The following is a 14,701-nucleotide window of genomic DNA, read 5'->3' as shown; positions in this document are numbered from 1 at the left end:
TGCCTGTACACGTGATGTTCACTTCCCCTCTGCAGCCTTGCACAGTAACCCTGGGAGAGAGACTGCTCATTTTTCTCTAGCTCCCTTGGTATTTACTGCATGCGTATAGCATTTTACCTTGCAGCTTTGTGCTTTGTATCTATATCCTCTAAATTCGTCAGTTAATGAGTTTCATGAGAGGAACAATAGTGTCCAAGTATCACTGCATCCTTCACTGTGTCTAATCCACAGCGTGGCACACAGTACATGCTAAATGACTATCTCTTAATGATGAATGAATAAATAAGTGCATGAATGGACTAGTTAAATTGATATAAAAATAAACAGATTCTTGCAAGAGCTGTGAAAAGTAATGAAGAGAAAAGATCAGAAGAGTACAAGATTCAGAAATAAAGAAAAAGAAAATGTGTTCTGAGCTGCGCCAGAGGATGCGCTGGTTATTGGAAGCAATCTATTGCCATCTATCTGAGGTCTCAATAGAAGCATATCATTCATCAGAGCAAGCTATAAAGGAGAATACACTTTTGAACTACATAGGTTTAATTGGAAAATGAAGGCAATATTGATTTTATCATATGATTTCTGGAAAATTTTTGTCATTGGGTTTCCATAAAGCATCATTGGTGGCCCTGTTCTCAGTCTTTCAGTGCCTCCACTCACTCACCATCTATCTGTCCATCCGTCCACCTACCCACCCCTCTATCCATCTGTCCATCCATTTACACAATCCTCTGTTTGTCCACTCACACACCTGTCTGTCCATCTCTTCATCCATCTTTCCAACAGGATTTGTTGAGCTCAGGCTGGATGAAGAGCACTAGGTCCTATTCTGGCTTGGATACACCTCTTTGCTTTTGTGTTGGGCACAAGAAAATCCCCTAGTCTGCAGCTCGTTCTCAGAAGCGCAACACTACACCTGCCTTCTCCATGCGATCACAAATGCCCATCACCTGACTCGTTCACTCCTGGACAGAGGCTTGACAGCACACTGGCAGGATGGGTGTGTCTGCAGCTGTGTCTCTGCCTAGAGACAAAGAGCCAGCCACACATCCACACAGGAGCACAGAAGCCTCCAGACTTACCAGCTTGGTTTGTGGTGATGTTGACAGAGACGTGCTGTGGGGGAAAGGGACTCTTGCTGGAGACTCCATTGATGGCCTGGATGTCAAAGGTGTAGGGGGTGTGGGCCCACAGGCTGCTGATGGAGACGCGGCACTCAGTCAGGCCCAGCTGCCTGGGCACAAACTCCACATTGTCGTCGCAGCGGGAGCAGCTCCGGCGGTCTGCCCGGCACTTTTTGCAGATGATATTGTAGGTCACATCATCCCGCCCACCTGTCTCCCTTGGAGGGTGCCACTCCAGAATGATGGATGTCTCATTGACGATGGAGATAACATTGCGGGGACCTGATGGGACGCCTGCAGGGAGACAAAGAAGGGTCCAGTGAGGCCAGACATCAGCTTCCTTGTCCAGCATCTCTCTTGTCTGCCTCTGGTGCATTCCCATCCTCATCAGTGCGCTCGCCTCCCACTCCTTCCTCAACCCCAAATGTCTATGCTCCTATTCATTTTGAAAAAAGAATAAGTGAACAGAGATGACACCTTGTCCCTAGCTCCCATTTCAATCATCTTCACTGAAGCTTTTCTTCTTTCTTTTCTTTTTTTTTTTTTTTGAGATGGAATCTTGCTCTGTGCCCCAGGCTGGAGTGCAGTGGCGCGATCTCGGCTCACTGCAAGCTCCGCCCCCTGGGTTCACACCATTCTCCTGCCTCAGCCTCCTGAGTAGCTGGGACTACAGGTGCCCGCCACCACGCCCGGCTAGTTTTTTGTATCTTTTAGTAGAGACGGGATTTCACGGTGTTAGCCAGGATGGTCTCGATCTCCTGACCTCGTGATCCGCCCACCTCGGCCTCCCAAAGTGCTGGGATTACAGGCGCGAGCCACCATGCCTGGCCAGGCTTTTCTTCTTTCAATCACGTGTGCCAAGGGAAAGAAGGTTCCAGGACCTGGGTTTAAGGCCTCTTGTTCTCAGGATTGAGCCGCATCCTCCAACCAGGTTTAGGATTAACAAAATGTATATATATTGAACATTTACTGGATTCTTTGTCTAATTTTAATTGGTGTAGAACTCAAGGGTAAAGGGATATGAGTGGCCCCTCCAAAAGCCCTAACATATTCTGAAATTCTGCACAAAATCTCACACAATTTAGGATCTATGTGGCGTGTGCGTGGTAGCAGGGATGCATCTCTGTAGGACAGGCAGGCTTCCAGCGCACCTGAATAGATGCATATTTACATTGCACCAACTTTGACACATGAAACAAGAAGTAGAATTGGGTGGGAGAGGTTCACGTAGTCGCTTTGGGCCCCATGACATAAGAAAACATAACAGTGTGTTTAGACGTTCTGCTAGCTGCTTTATATACATTACCTCATTTATTCCCCCCCAAGACCCCTACCAGGAAGATACAATAATTATCTCAATTTAATAGAAAGGGGAAGTAAAGCTTAGAAAGGAGGCTGGCTGTAGATTGCATAGGTCTGTAAGAACTGAAGCCGGTGTGAAAGACCATACCTGCCTGATTCCAAAGCTCACGTTCTCAACTATAGCCCTGCTCTGAACAGACCTTCTCTTACAAACCAGATAGGGTCGCTGGGACTCACAGAGGGCAGCCTCCTTCCTCTGGAAAGCTCTGTTTATGGCCACTTTTCACAATCTGGCAAAAACTGAAATGCCTTGTTGCAAAACTGTGGAAATCCTGGTGCTTCATAGAAGAGCAAAATATTGCTGAATTAATGGTCACAATGCTGGGCATTTTTGAGATTAAGTTGGAGAATCTGTTGCCCAAAACCAGAACAGATCATAGCCTCAGGTTCCCAAGCCTGAGCCTTGCATCTCCTCAGTGTCTAACCGATAAAAATGAATCCTGCCCGGAAGCCCCCCTTTCGAATGGCAGGTCTGCTGGAGCAGCCGCTTTGGATAGTAATGCATTCAGAATTCATGCACGTGACTGTCACCAGCTGAACGAAGACATGTGTAAAGTGGTTCATGCTGGAGACAGGAATCAAATGCCAACACACAAAATGAGGGAATAACAACAAGGTCGGGGGGCACCAGGGAAGGATTCTGTGTTGAATCAGTCAACAGCAAGCAGCTAGAGCAGAAAGCAAATATTAAATCAGGTTCTATTAAAACATGAAAGAAAATCAGTACTGTACCATATAAAGCCCATTAGGCCTGAAATAAAGCACAGCGTTCATGCACGCTTGTGACAGGGCAGAATTCATGAAGCATTTTTACTGAAGTCTTGCAAACAGTATTCAAGAATTCCCCACCCATCTGCCCAGGAATAAACATCCATCTCTTTTCAAATAATCACATAGCTAGCGCTGGGAAGGTAGTCGATACTGTCCCACGTAGGCTCTTACGGGGCTGGGCCAACCTTGCCCCACAGTGCACAATTCATTACCGTCCACATTGGTCACTGCCTGTCTTAGATATGTCCGTTTGCTTCTGACTGATGGGACACAGACCACAAGCTCTCAGCAGTCAACGCCACTCTTGTTAGTCTCACTTTTATAGCAGAGAGCCTACACTCACCCACGGGCCCCTGTTTCTCATCTCAGAATAAAGACATTCACTGAGTGCTTGCTTTATACTAGGTGTGGGGTGAATCTTTTTATCTCACTTCATCCTTGGGACATCCTAGGCAATCACTCAGAAAGCAGCCTCGGGTGAAGGGGGAGGCAGGCACTGACCAAGAGAGTGACCATCCATCCCTCTCACCCATTGAGACTTTCCTCCTTCAATTATCTCCTCTTTCCGTTGAGCTTTGGCTACACTCTCCCCACTGACTCCAGCTTCTCAATGTAAACTCATACAAGTGTTTGCCATTTTCAAATCAAAACATCATCACCTGGCATCTCTCTAAATTGCACACCCTCTCTTCTTTACTCTTGGCTGAGCCAAGCTTTTCCAAACAAGATCCTACACTTACTGTTTTTCTTCTCTCCCTGCTCAGCCAACTGAAGCCTGGTTACTTCCCCACTTCTCGGCTATGACTGCTTTTCCTCTGGCTTTCTATGTGACAAATTCAGGGAACACAATTCAATCCTTACCTTCCTTAACACCTGTGTAGTCACCAGTCAGGCTCAGGGAGCCACATCTTCTGTATCCCCTAACATAGGGACTATTAGCACAATCTGTCCATTTTCCTCTACTTTTCCTTAGATATGTCCCTTCCTCTCTATCCCCATGGCCTCAGAATTCTTGGCCTCATCATTTTTCCTACCCTACTGCAAAAGCCTCCTAATTCATTCTTCAACATTGCTTCTGCATCTCTCTGATACAGTCTCTTCTGCCAGAGTGTGAGTTCTAAATTGCACGTGGAGTCATAGCGTTCTGCACAATTCCCCCCCGCTTCCTGATTATTCAAAATGGTTGCCCTCCTTTCCATGCCATTCAAGTCCCCGTGGGATCTTGCTGTTCTTGATCTCATCCCTGGCAGCTGACCTCCACCCCTCGTATTCCGGCTAATAGAAATGTTCCCGAAATTTCCTGTGCACACTAAACTCTCTTCTTACCTCTGAGCCTATACACAATGTTCTTCCCTCTGTCTCAAGTTCTTTTCCCTCTGTATCAACTTGATGAACTCCTGCTCACTCTTCAAGGTCTGGCACCCATTCCACTAGGACCCTTCCCTGAGGTCCAGCAGTCATGCTCTCCCCATCTGGGCTTCCATAGCTCATTTCCAGGTGCCCAAGTGAGACTCCACCACTGCATTGTGATAGTCTCCTTCTCTTTGTCATCCTCACCACACTGTAGCCTCCTGGTAGGCAGGGGCTGGTGTCTAGTCTGTTTCTGTGATTCCTATCCCCAGGCAGCACTTTGCCCTCCAACCTGGTTTTCTACCTTTGCTCAGTGTGCATAGAAAAAGGTTCCCCACACATGCCCCTCTCCAGCATAAGACAGGATGCCTGCTGTAGGTGGATGGAGGGGCCTTGGAGAGGCCTTGAAGCAGCAGCAGTAATCAGTGATGACCCACTGCTTGTTACTCTGAGAGGCAGAGGCTTTGGTGAGGCAAAGGTGGCAAATGAAGAGCTGGATGGAGAGTTTTGCCCAGTCTCTGATCTAGTGGCCTCCCTGAGAGCTGGGAAGACCCATCCTGGTCGATGCTGCTCCATGTCTGTTCATTTGCTCCCAGCTGCTCAGGAGGAACAGGAGGAAATGCAGTGAGTTTCCCCCCCAACCCCCAACTCCCTTTCCAGGGGAAGGAATTTTTCATGTTGACTAGGAAAAGTCTTTATATAAAAGCAGCCACTGCCCCCTTCCCATTCATGTGTGCTTTTCAGAGCAAATGCATCTGTGGGGCATGAATAGGGGCTTGTGAGGGTCATGGTTGTTGAGTGCAGGAGTACATAAATCTGAATCCTTTCCTTCCAAGGAGCAGAAACAGACATTAAGGGCCTTCCCTGGAGAATGGACTCAGAGGGTTAGGAGAGCCAGACATGCCTGCAGTGTATCATTCCCCTGCCTCCTTGAGGGCAGGGGTGTGTCTTGTTCCTCCCACAAAGCAAGTGCCAGTGCATATTTCTGGGGGTGACCAGAATCTGGGTCACAAAAAAATGACCATGCATTATTTACTCATTCACGCATTTACTCCCTTAACAAATACTCCCAGCATTCTTTTCAGCACTTGAGAGGCAGAAAAACCAAGACGGGCAAGCCTCTTCTCTTATGGAACTTATATTCCAGTGAGAGAAAACTAATAGACTAGAAGGAAACAGAGAAATAAATGAAATTATTTTAAATAAGAATAAGTGTTATGAAGAAGAAGCACCAGGGCTCAGATGGCCTCCTAACAATGCTGGGCTCTGTCTCTTATTCTCATGAGGCCCACTCCAGGGCTGGCAAACCAGGGTCTCATGTCTGGGTGGTTAAAATGATGATGGCCCCAGATGTCTGTGCTGTAGCATCCTGATGAGATGGGCATATTCCTGCAGGTAGACTGCTCAGTCTCCCTCATGCCTAAATGAAAGGCTGACCAGGGTAGATTTGGCCCCTGCATAAATCTCCCTGGAGGAAGGTGCTAAGCCACTTCCCTACCCATCCAGGCACTGCCTCCTTGGCTTGGAGCCCTACTCTTGCAGGGAGTATTCATCCAGAATCTGGGTCCCCAGCAACATCTCTAGGAAGGAGGCCAATTGAGACCACTAAACAAAAACATTACAAGGGGAAGCAGAGAGGGAAGCCAGAACAGCAAAAGAAAATCTGCCATCTCCTTCAGCAAAAGCCCTCGGTGAATGCGGTGGCAGGGCTCAGCACCGTGGTCTCCCCGTCTGAGCTCCCTGCTCTTCCTCATTTTTCTTAATTACATACAGACAAGCTTTTTGAAGCCTCTCTGATCTGTTGCCAGGGTTACTTCTGATGAATGCATTCTGTTTAAAGGGCTAAGGAAATTAGGTCCTTTTAAAGGGTGGGAAAAGTGTTGAGCTGTAATTTTCTGTTTGGGTGAGGAGCGAGTGTGGTGGGTCATGAGTTATGAAGATGGGTCTCCAATGTCCTCCAGGATGTGCCTGAGAGGTTGGCTCCGCCTGCATGGAGCATGGTTGTCACTGGGATCAGAAAGGGTTAAACAGGATCCTTCTAGACCCACAGGGCCAGCCCAAGTGTTGCCATATTAAGATAGAATCTCCTGCTTCTTAATGTGATTTGGGCCAGATAATTTTTTAAAGAATGGTGAGACAGGGTGTGTGGGAGAGAGTGGGTGAGTTTATTTGAAGGCATTAAACTGGAAATAAGAGCACTCCTGAGTAATCAAAGGGAAAATCTGCTGAAGACAGGTAAGCCCCCAAAGCCAATTCTTTTATCAGGAATTTAGTAGTAAATTTCAGGCTGGTACAAGGTGCCAAGCAGGCAGGGTATAGCTCATTGTGCATTGCTGAAGCCAGGGTCTGTGTCCAGGGATCCATCCCCATTGGGTGCTGGTGAAGGTTGCAACCATGGTGGTTGTCCACAAGGTTGGAACTAAACCTGGGAGAAACGCTCCCCTGGAAAACCCCACATTCAGGCTGGGATCATGCTCCTCTGTATCAGGCCAGAGGTGGGGCCCTCCCTACTCTGTGCATGACCACTTAGAGAATCTGGTAAAACGAAGCTTTTCCCCCAGAAAAGTGAACATGTGTTGGAACACATGAGTTTTCAGACTCCGAGTGGGTTCTTAGTCCCCTGAAACCAACTGATGAACCTCCTAAGTGTTCACGGTGACCAAGTTAAAATATATTCTCTAGTTGGTTGACCTTGAGAAAGTGAACTTCTAAGTCTCAGTTTCCTTATCTGAAAAATGGTAAGTCAGAGAATTTAATGAGATGACGTGCCTAAAGAGTTTAGCTGTAGCTGGTCCACAGAGAAACTGAGTAACATCTCAGGCTATTAGTAGTAGTAGTATTTGTATTGTCATTATTGGATTATCTGGAACCTTCACCTGCTCATGTAGTTAAGACTGACCTAATTCAGCCACTCTTTCTTGAGCAGAGACCCCTCATTCAGAATTATGCTAAAGACTGTGAAAGCCATGAGGTCGTGGAATCTATGTTGGGGAAACCTGATGTAGGAGTCCATACCTAAGGAGTACTGGAAACCGTGAACATACACAGTAAAGGATCAAAGTGATACAGATGCAAAGGGTTACAGATGTTTGGGAAAAGACATGACCAGTGCAAATCAATAGATTCAGAGATGATCTCTGGCACCTGTCCACGGAAACACCTTGGAGTTTGCCTGCCCCAATCTGCACCTTCCAGGCCACCTAGCCCCAGCAAGCACTTCTACCAAGGGGTAGAACCTTAACCTTGAGCATGGGGCTGTGTTTCCAGAATAGGTCCTGTTCTTATTAGGTACTGGGCTTGTGACTTCTGTCCACACCTGTGTCTCTGCTTCCTGGCCTCCCTAGTGGTAGCCTGACTTTGACTTGGTATCTGGTATTCATTGTCCTCCCCTGACCTATGGGAAAATAAACTTTTCCTTTACTCCCACAGCAAACTGTGCCCTCTTTTCATTCTCCCTTTAGGTGAAAGAATTGCAGTGGGGTCTGGAAATGAGCCAGGAAGGACACTTGATACTCAAGACTCCTAGGTATTATCAGTTAGGAGAGCAACAAATGTAATGTTCTCCATGGCTGAGAAGATTCAAGATTGTAGTTTGGAAAAAGTACTTCAATATGAACTTCAATATTGAATATGTACTTCAATATCGACTTCAGCACTCTTCAATATGAAATGAAGGTGAAGAGGTGGTAGAGAGGGTGACCAGAAAATGATATCAGGTGTATGGATGGTGGGAGAGAGTATGGTGTGAGTGGCTGGGAAGGTAGCATGATCCAGAATTCACTTTTCAAAATAAGGATTCTACCAGAGTGTTTCTTTCTCTGTTGGTTATTGTGACACAGCTACTTAAATGAACCATGTCTGAGTGACTGGAAGGCTTCCTGGAGAAGGTAAAAGGATCTTTGAGATTTTATGGGGAAGTAGAATTCAAGAAGCAGAAGCAGACAGGGAAATGGGGGCTGTAGAAGTTTGAAGAGGTCTTCTATGGGAGCAAAATATGCAGGGAACCAAGTCAGGCTGGTTATTATACCTAGCCCAAAGTATGGCACACAGGGCTAAAAGCAGGATGGGTTGGAGGATAACATAAGCCAAAAGAGGGAAAGTTTCAACTGTCAGCGAGGTAGTACCATTATCAAATAAACATGAATTCAGCTTCATGTGCAGTGATCTTTTCTTCTTGATAAATGGTTATTTGAAAACAATGCCAAAACAAAAGGAAACAACACCAAACCTTTATTCTTTTTAAGTGCCATTTGTGGCTATGATGCTCTCTAGCCTAAGTTCAGCTCTCTTACTCTCCTTCTCTTGCCCATCCTAAGTATGATAGTAACTCCTTTTCCATCATTCCCTCAACAGGAGCACATCAAACAAGAATGACCAGCGTCCTAGAGGAAAGGGCTGTGATGTGGTGCAGCATGTTGGTTCAGGACCTTGGAGAGTGGCATAAGCCTCTGTGTTCCCTGTCCCTTTCACTGAGTTCTCTCGCCAACAGTGGGGGTGCTTCTAAAGATTCTATGTGAGGCATCATAATAAGACCCCGATAACAGAGGCCAGTGGAACAAGGATTGCCCTGTTTTACCATAGGGGAAGGAGGTTATTGAGGCAACATGGGAAACCAGGAATAAGTTACCAGGGGCCTGTGGAAAGTAGTGGCACCAAAATGGACAGACTAGTAAGTCATTTAAAGGATGCCAAAGACATCCCCCTCTCGATACCAGAAGCTTGGAAGGGCTCAGGATCTTTAGAAAAAAATAGACCAAGAATTGTCTGCAGTCTGCTGACAATGAATACCAGACATACGGGACATTGTTTTGCTCAATATGGAATAAGTGGTGTCTGAAATTCTGAGGTGTCCCTCCAAGAGAGAGAATTGTGCTGAGGGTCCAAGACAGCAGGGGCTGGCTAGAAGGTTGGTTGATGCCTGTCCCACCGCAAGCTCAGGCATCCTTTGAGGCTCCTCTCCTCAAAGTACAGGATATCTCTCTGGGTCAAGGAGGACAGGGCATTCAAGTTCAGGAAAATCATGTTGGTTTACTTTTTCTAACAGCCATGTGAGCACAACCTTATCAGAGAAAATTTTATACCACTTTGAAATCAGTTTTAAATGAACCCCAGCAGCAAATTACTAAGGATGGGAGGTCACAGATCTTCAGACACAGACAGAACTGAGTTGAATTCTGGATTTTGGCATAACCTGTCTAAACCTCAGCATACTCACTGGTAAAATCTGCATGATGATCACAGCAACCCGTGGGAGTGTTGTAATGGACTACCAAATGAGCAGTGTAAGTAAAGGGTTAGAACAGTGCCTGTCACTTAGGATGGCTTCTCTATTGGCAGCTGTAATTTTTAACTCATTGTTATATGGTAATGATGAATGTGAAGACAATGACACAGGCACTGCCCTCATGGAGTGCACTGTCTAGTGAAGGAGTCAGATAACATTTCAATAAGTAGATAAATGAATAGTATCAGCAGTAACAGGGCTCTGATGATACATAGAGAAGGAGGAGGGGAGACAGCATGCCAGGGTGGTGTGGGGAGCTCTCTCAGAGCAGAGGCCATCTGGACAGAGACCTGAGTGTGATGAGACAGAAGCAATGCAATTATCTAGAGGGAGTGTTCCCCAGCCCAAAGTACTGGCATGTGCAAAGGCCCTGAGGTGGGAATACACTTGGTTCCTTCTTTGAGGAAGATCAAGGAAGCAGCACGGTGGGCATATAATAATCAAGAAGGAGAGGGGTCATAACAAAGATTAGAAAGGTAGTGGGGGAGGCAGACTCATAAGTCCTGGTTTCAGCCTGCCAGGAATTTTACTGTAAATGAGGTTTTACCGTAAAGAGGGCTCTGAGCAAGAAATGGCATGCTTAGACTTATGCTGTCCTGGGGGGGACAGGCTAGAAGAGGACAGAGGTGGAAGAAGGGAGACCAATCAGGAGGCCACAGCAGTCATCTAGGGGAGAGGTGATGGTGGCTTGGGCCAGAGTGACATCAGCAGAGGAGATGAGAAGAGGCAGATTCTGAATACTTTGTAACATCTCTGAACAGCACAAACAGTCTTTTTACAGATACTATATCACTATTTTCTCTCCAAAACTCTATGAGGCATTATTATCCCCATCTTAAAAATAAGAAAACAAAGGCCCAGAGTGGCAGAATGTCTTGTCTCTGGTCACACAGTCACTAGCGGAGGCATATGTGTCACACAGGTGTGCATACCCAGCACTGGTGCTGGGCATGGTGCTTGCCTTCTAGGTGACCAAAAGGGCTCCCTGTCCCATTGCCTTCCTGTGGACAATGGCTCTGACTTGATGAAACTTGTTCATATCACCGCCTAAATAATCAGTTTTTGGTCCTCTCCCTGGAGCAGATTTCTACTTGACCTTGAATTGTCTTTGGAACCAAGAAAGATAAATTGAACTTTTGGATACTACGTGCATCTGAAAGAGCAGTAGAGGTCAACATGGAAATGTGAATTTTCTTTTATTTATAAATACCGTATGCAAAGTACTGTCTTAGGTATTTTGTGGATTACTTAATGTAATCTTACCTTTCCAACACTCTTTGAAGTAGCAACTACTGTCTACAGTTTATTTATGAGAAAACTCTAGCTCAGAGTATAAAGAAACTTGCCCAACTCATGCACTGGTGGAACCAAGATTTGAGTGCAGGGCTGGCAGGTTCCAAATCTCATCCTTAACAACTCTTCCACCTGGGGTAGAGGCACCTAATGGTGTACAACACAGCTGTGATGCAAAGCATTTTCTGGGGGCTGGGGGAAGATTTCATGGAGGCAGGAAGAAGCTCCTGCCCCTGAGGCATCTCAGCAGCTTCCCTGAGGAAACAGAACAACCATGATTCCAGGACTATGCTAAGCGAGTCTGCACGTGTTGCTCATTAGGGTCTTGGAAACACTGGGCCTGTACTCAGGCAATTCTCCTAATCATAACAGTTAGTAATAAGAAGAAATGATTAGTCAAAACAAGGAGGGACCCTGCTGAGAGGGATTTCAGGAGCATCAAAGAGCCTAGTGTTACACATTTCACCAAAACCAATGTTTGTAGAAAGTACTTCTTGTTTCTCCTGCTTCAATGGAGCCAATTGTCTGGGAGAAAGAAAGTAGGTTATACATTCCGGGAAAAGAGACAGCCCCTCTACCTAGCCTGAGCTCAAGTCTGAGAGTCTAAGTTTCCTTGGGGCTGCAGAAGCCCTTAGAGGATGGCTGAGGACCCTGGATCCTGGGAGGCAGTGCACCTCAGTAGGGAGGTATTTGTGACCAGTCTCAGGTTACTGTCCATGTGGGAGAGGGATAGAAGGTTGAATCTTCTAGCTGTGGCCCAAGATGAGGCCAAAGAGAGGAAAGCTACAATATGCTCCTACCCCTGAAAATCCCCTGGAAATGCTCCAAATCAAGAACTATAGGTCATGTCATAAAAACATGGCCTTCAAGATCCCTTTCGTACCCCTGAAATGCAGCTTCAAAAGCTTTCTACAGTGAGGAAAGATGCATTGGACTCAAAGAAAAAAACCGGGGCTGAGTCTTAGCCTTGCCAAAGTGTGACCTTAAGCAGTCACTTATCTTCTCTCAGCCTAATCATTCACTGATCCTTGACAGATCAATCCATCTGTGTTTACTGAGACCCTCCTGTGTGCTGTGCTGTGTATGTGGGGTTATGAAAAGTTCACTGATGTCTACCCTGAGAAGCTGAAGGTCTGTAAAGGAGACTGGCACCTATGCAACAGCTACACAAACCACTGACTGACAAAGCTAGTGGAGATCTATCCCCCTGAGCCTGGAGATGGCCAGGCACTGTGCTATGGGAACTTGGAGGGAACACTGCCCTCTTTATGGGAGAATCAAAAGGCATAACAAGTTAAAGCATTCCATGATCCTTAGTGTACTTTATATGCATAAGGGACTGCCTGGTATAGTTATCCAGGAGTCCCTTTCCATCTCCTCACTTTCTACAAGGGAAACAGGGACCAAGTGCACACCTGTACAATTAAAAAAAAAAAAAAAAAAAAAAAAAAAAAGACTGTGCAGAACACTTGACCCGAAGGCCCTTTGAAGCAGGAAAAATCTCTCTCTGCCTAAGGCCCCTGAGACCCCCAAGCAGACCTCCTGTATAGGTTCTCCCAGGCCTTCAGGTAGGGTCCTTGTGCCAAGTCCTGCTCACAGCACCTCTGACCTAGTCAGTCTCAGAGGAAGAATCCCCAGAGCACTTCCTGCTGAAAGATCACTACACTAGGCCACGTACTGCCAGGACAGGCTCCAAGGCATTTGCTGTCACTGGAGACAACAGTCCAAGCAAGCCGGTTAGAGTCTTCTTGAAGTGAAAAGACATTGAGACACACTTCAGTCTTTGGCACAACAGAGGAATAGGTCTTACTGGAGAGAACTTGTACAGAGTTCCTTGTTCTAGACATTATTTCTAATTGATGCACTCAGGCCCTGAACCACCCAAAACTACTGGTTTGATTTAGCATATCTTGATGCAGCCTGGAGCTCAGTAATTCTCTCCATGCAGATGTAAGTGTGGAGATTCAGATCTGGATAGGAATTTGCTATGCATCTGGAGATCTGGTTGGTAGCCACTGGGCCAAAGTCCATTGGGCATTGAGGTCACATACAATGAAAGCCTCGCAGGTGAAGGATCTCAGCTCCTCACAAGCTACTCTCAGGAGTGCAGAACCTGGCTAGTTCCACACAACACACACCCTACTGAACTTCTGGATACTAAGCACTGATGAGGGAAGGGTATGGGACTTCTAAGGTGTTTCTTTTACAAGAAGACAACCACCTGGACCACACTGGGGGAGTCCCTGCTTCATGCAGGTAGGATGGAACCTCTGGGCTACTCTATGGTCAGAAGTCCTATCTCCCCACCATTCCTGAGAGATGGGGATGCCCGTGGAGGAGTCCTGCATCTCCATAGTCCATCAGAAATGATTAAGGGCCCCCTTCCTAGATGACAGAATATTTTTCTAGTTGTCATAACTTTCCATCTTTTTCTAGAGAATGAAGATCAGACTGGCTTCAAGATAACAGCTGGGAAGTGACTATGGGTTAAATATTCATGGATTACTCATTCCATTTTCCTTGGGAATACACAGAAGACTCTTCCAGGCACTGGCTTATGTAGCTGTAAAAAAGACACGTGCTGCCTCTCTCCAGGTATCCAGAAAAGGCCCTGGTTCCTGAGACAACAATTCAAGGTCAAGAGAACAAAAAAAAAATTGAAAAAGGTAAGTATACTTTCCAGGGTGTTATAGGTCCCCCAAGAGAAAGTCCTGATTCTGACATTTCATAGACACAGTAATTCATGGCATGCAATGAAACCTTGGTGGTCAGTGTGTCTCTGGTGACGAACACCCTCGACAGTCCCTCCCTTTTGGCCAGCCTCTGTTAGATGCCCACTAACAGAAGATGCCCAGAAGAAAGCTCACTACTCCCACCATTACAGTGTAATCTATTAATAATCATAACCTGTTTGAAAACATAATTAAAAAGTATTTATTCACAATAGCCACAAAACCATAAAATACCTAGGATTAAATCTCACAAGACCTCTATGAAGATGACTATAAAACTTTACTGAAGAACATGAAAGAAGACTTGAATACCTCATGCCTGAATGGAATAAAGAATATCATAAAGAAGAGAATCATCCCCAAAGTAATCTATATATCCAATGCAATTCCACCCCTGATTAAACAGGATTGTTTAATGAAATTTGTTAAGCTGGTTGTAAGATTCATCTTGAAGAAAAAAATGTTTAAGAATGAGATAGCCATTTTTGAGAATGAATAATAAACAGAGACTTAGTTCACCAGTCATTGAGACATATCAGAAAGCTACCATCTTTAGAACAGTTTAGAACTGGTGCCAGAACAGACAGAACCACCAATGAGAAAGAATAAAGACAAACATACACAGTTAGTATATAAAAAAAGAAACATTTCACCAAAATGTGGACAATTCAGGTGGAGTTCTCGGGATGTTATTTTTAATAAGATAAAAAAGAATACTAATATCATATCCTATGCAAAATAAAGTTCCACATGGAAGAAGGAATTAAACATAAACACCACACAGA

At 45.6% G+C, this 14,701-nt stretch overlaps 1 protein-coding gene across 1 annotated transcript in view; it reads right to left on the bottom strand.

The window, feature by feature from the left end:
• The window catches only part of EPHB1 (EPH receptor B1), a 459,890-nt gene that overhangs the window by 128,509 nt on the left and 316,680 nt on the right, over window positions 1-14,701 (bottom strand). Inside the window, exon 5 of the mRNA XM_023187903.2 lies at window positions 1,083-1,418. Within this exon, the coding sequence (XP_023043671.1) occupies window positions 1,083-1,418 (336 nt within the window). The remainder of the gene's footprint in view (window positions 1-1,082; window positions 1,419-14,701) is intronic.

Source organism: Piliocolobus tephrosceles, chromosome 2, assembly GCF_002776525.5.
Source record: "Piliocolobus tephrosceles isolate RC106 chromosome 2, ASM277652v3, whole genome shotgun sequence".
NCBI classification, from domain to species: domain Eukaryota; kingdom Metazoa; phylum Chordata; class Mammalia; order Primates; family Cercopithecidae; genus Piliocolobus; species Piliocolobus tephrosceles.
The sequence above is the reverse complement of the archived record's forward strand: the minus strand, read 5'-3'. Positions and strand labels throughout refer to the sequence as shown.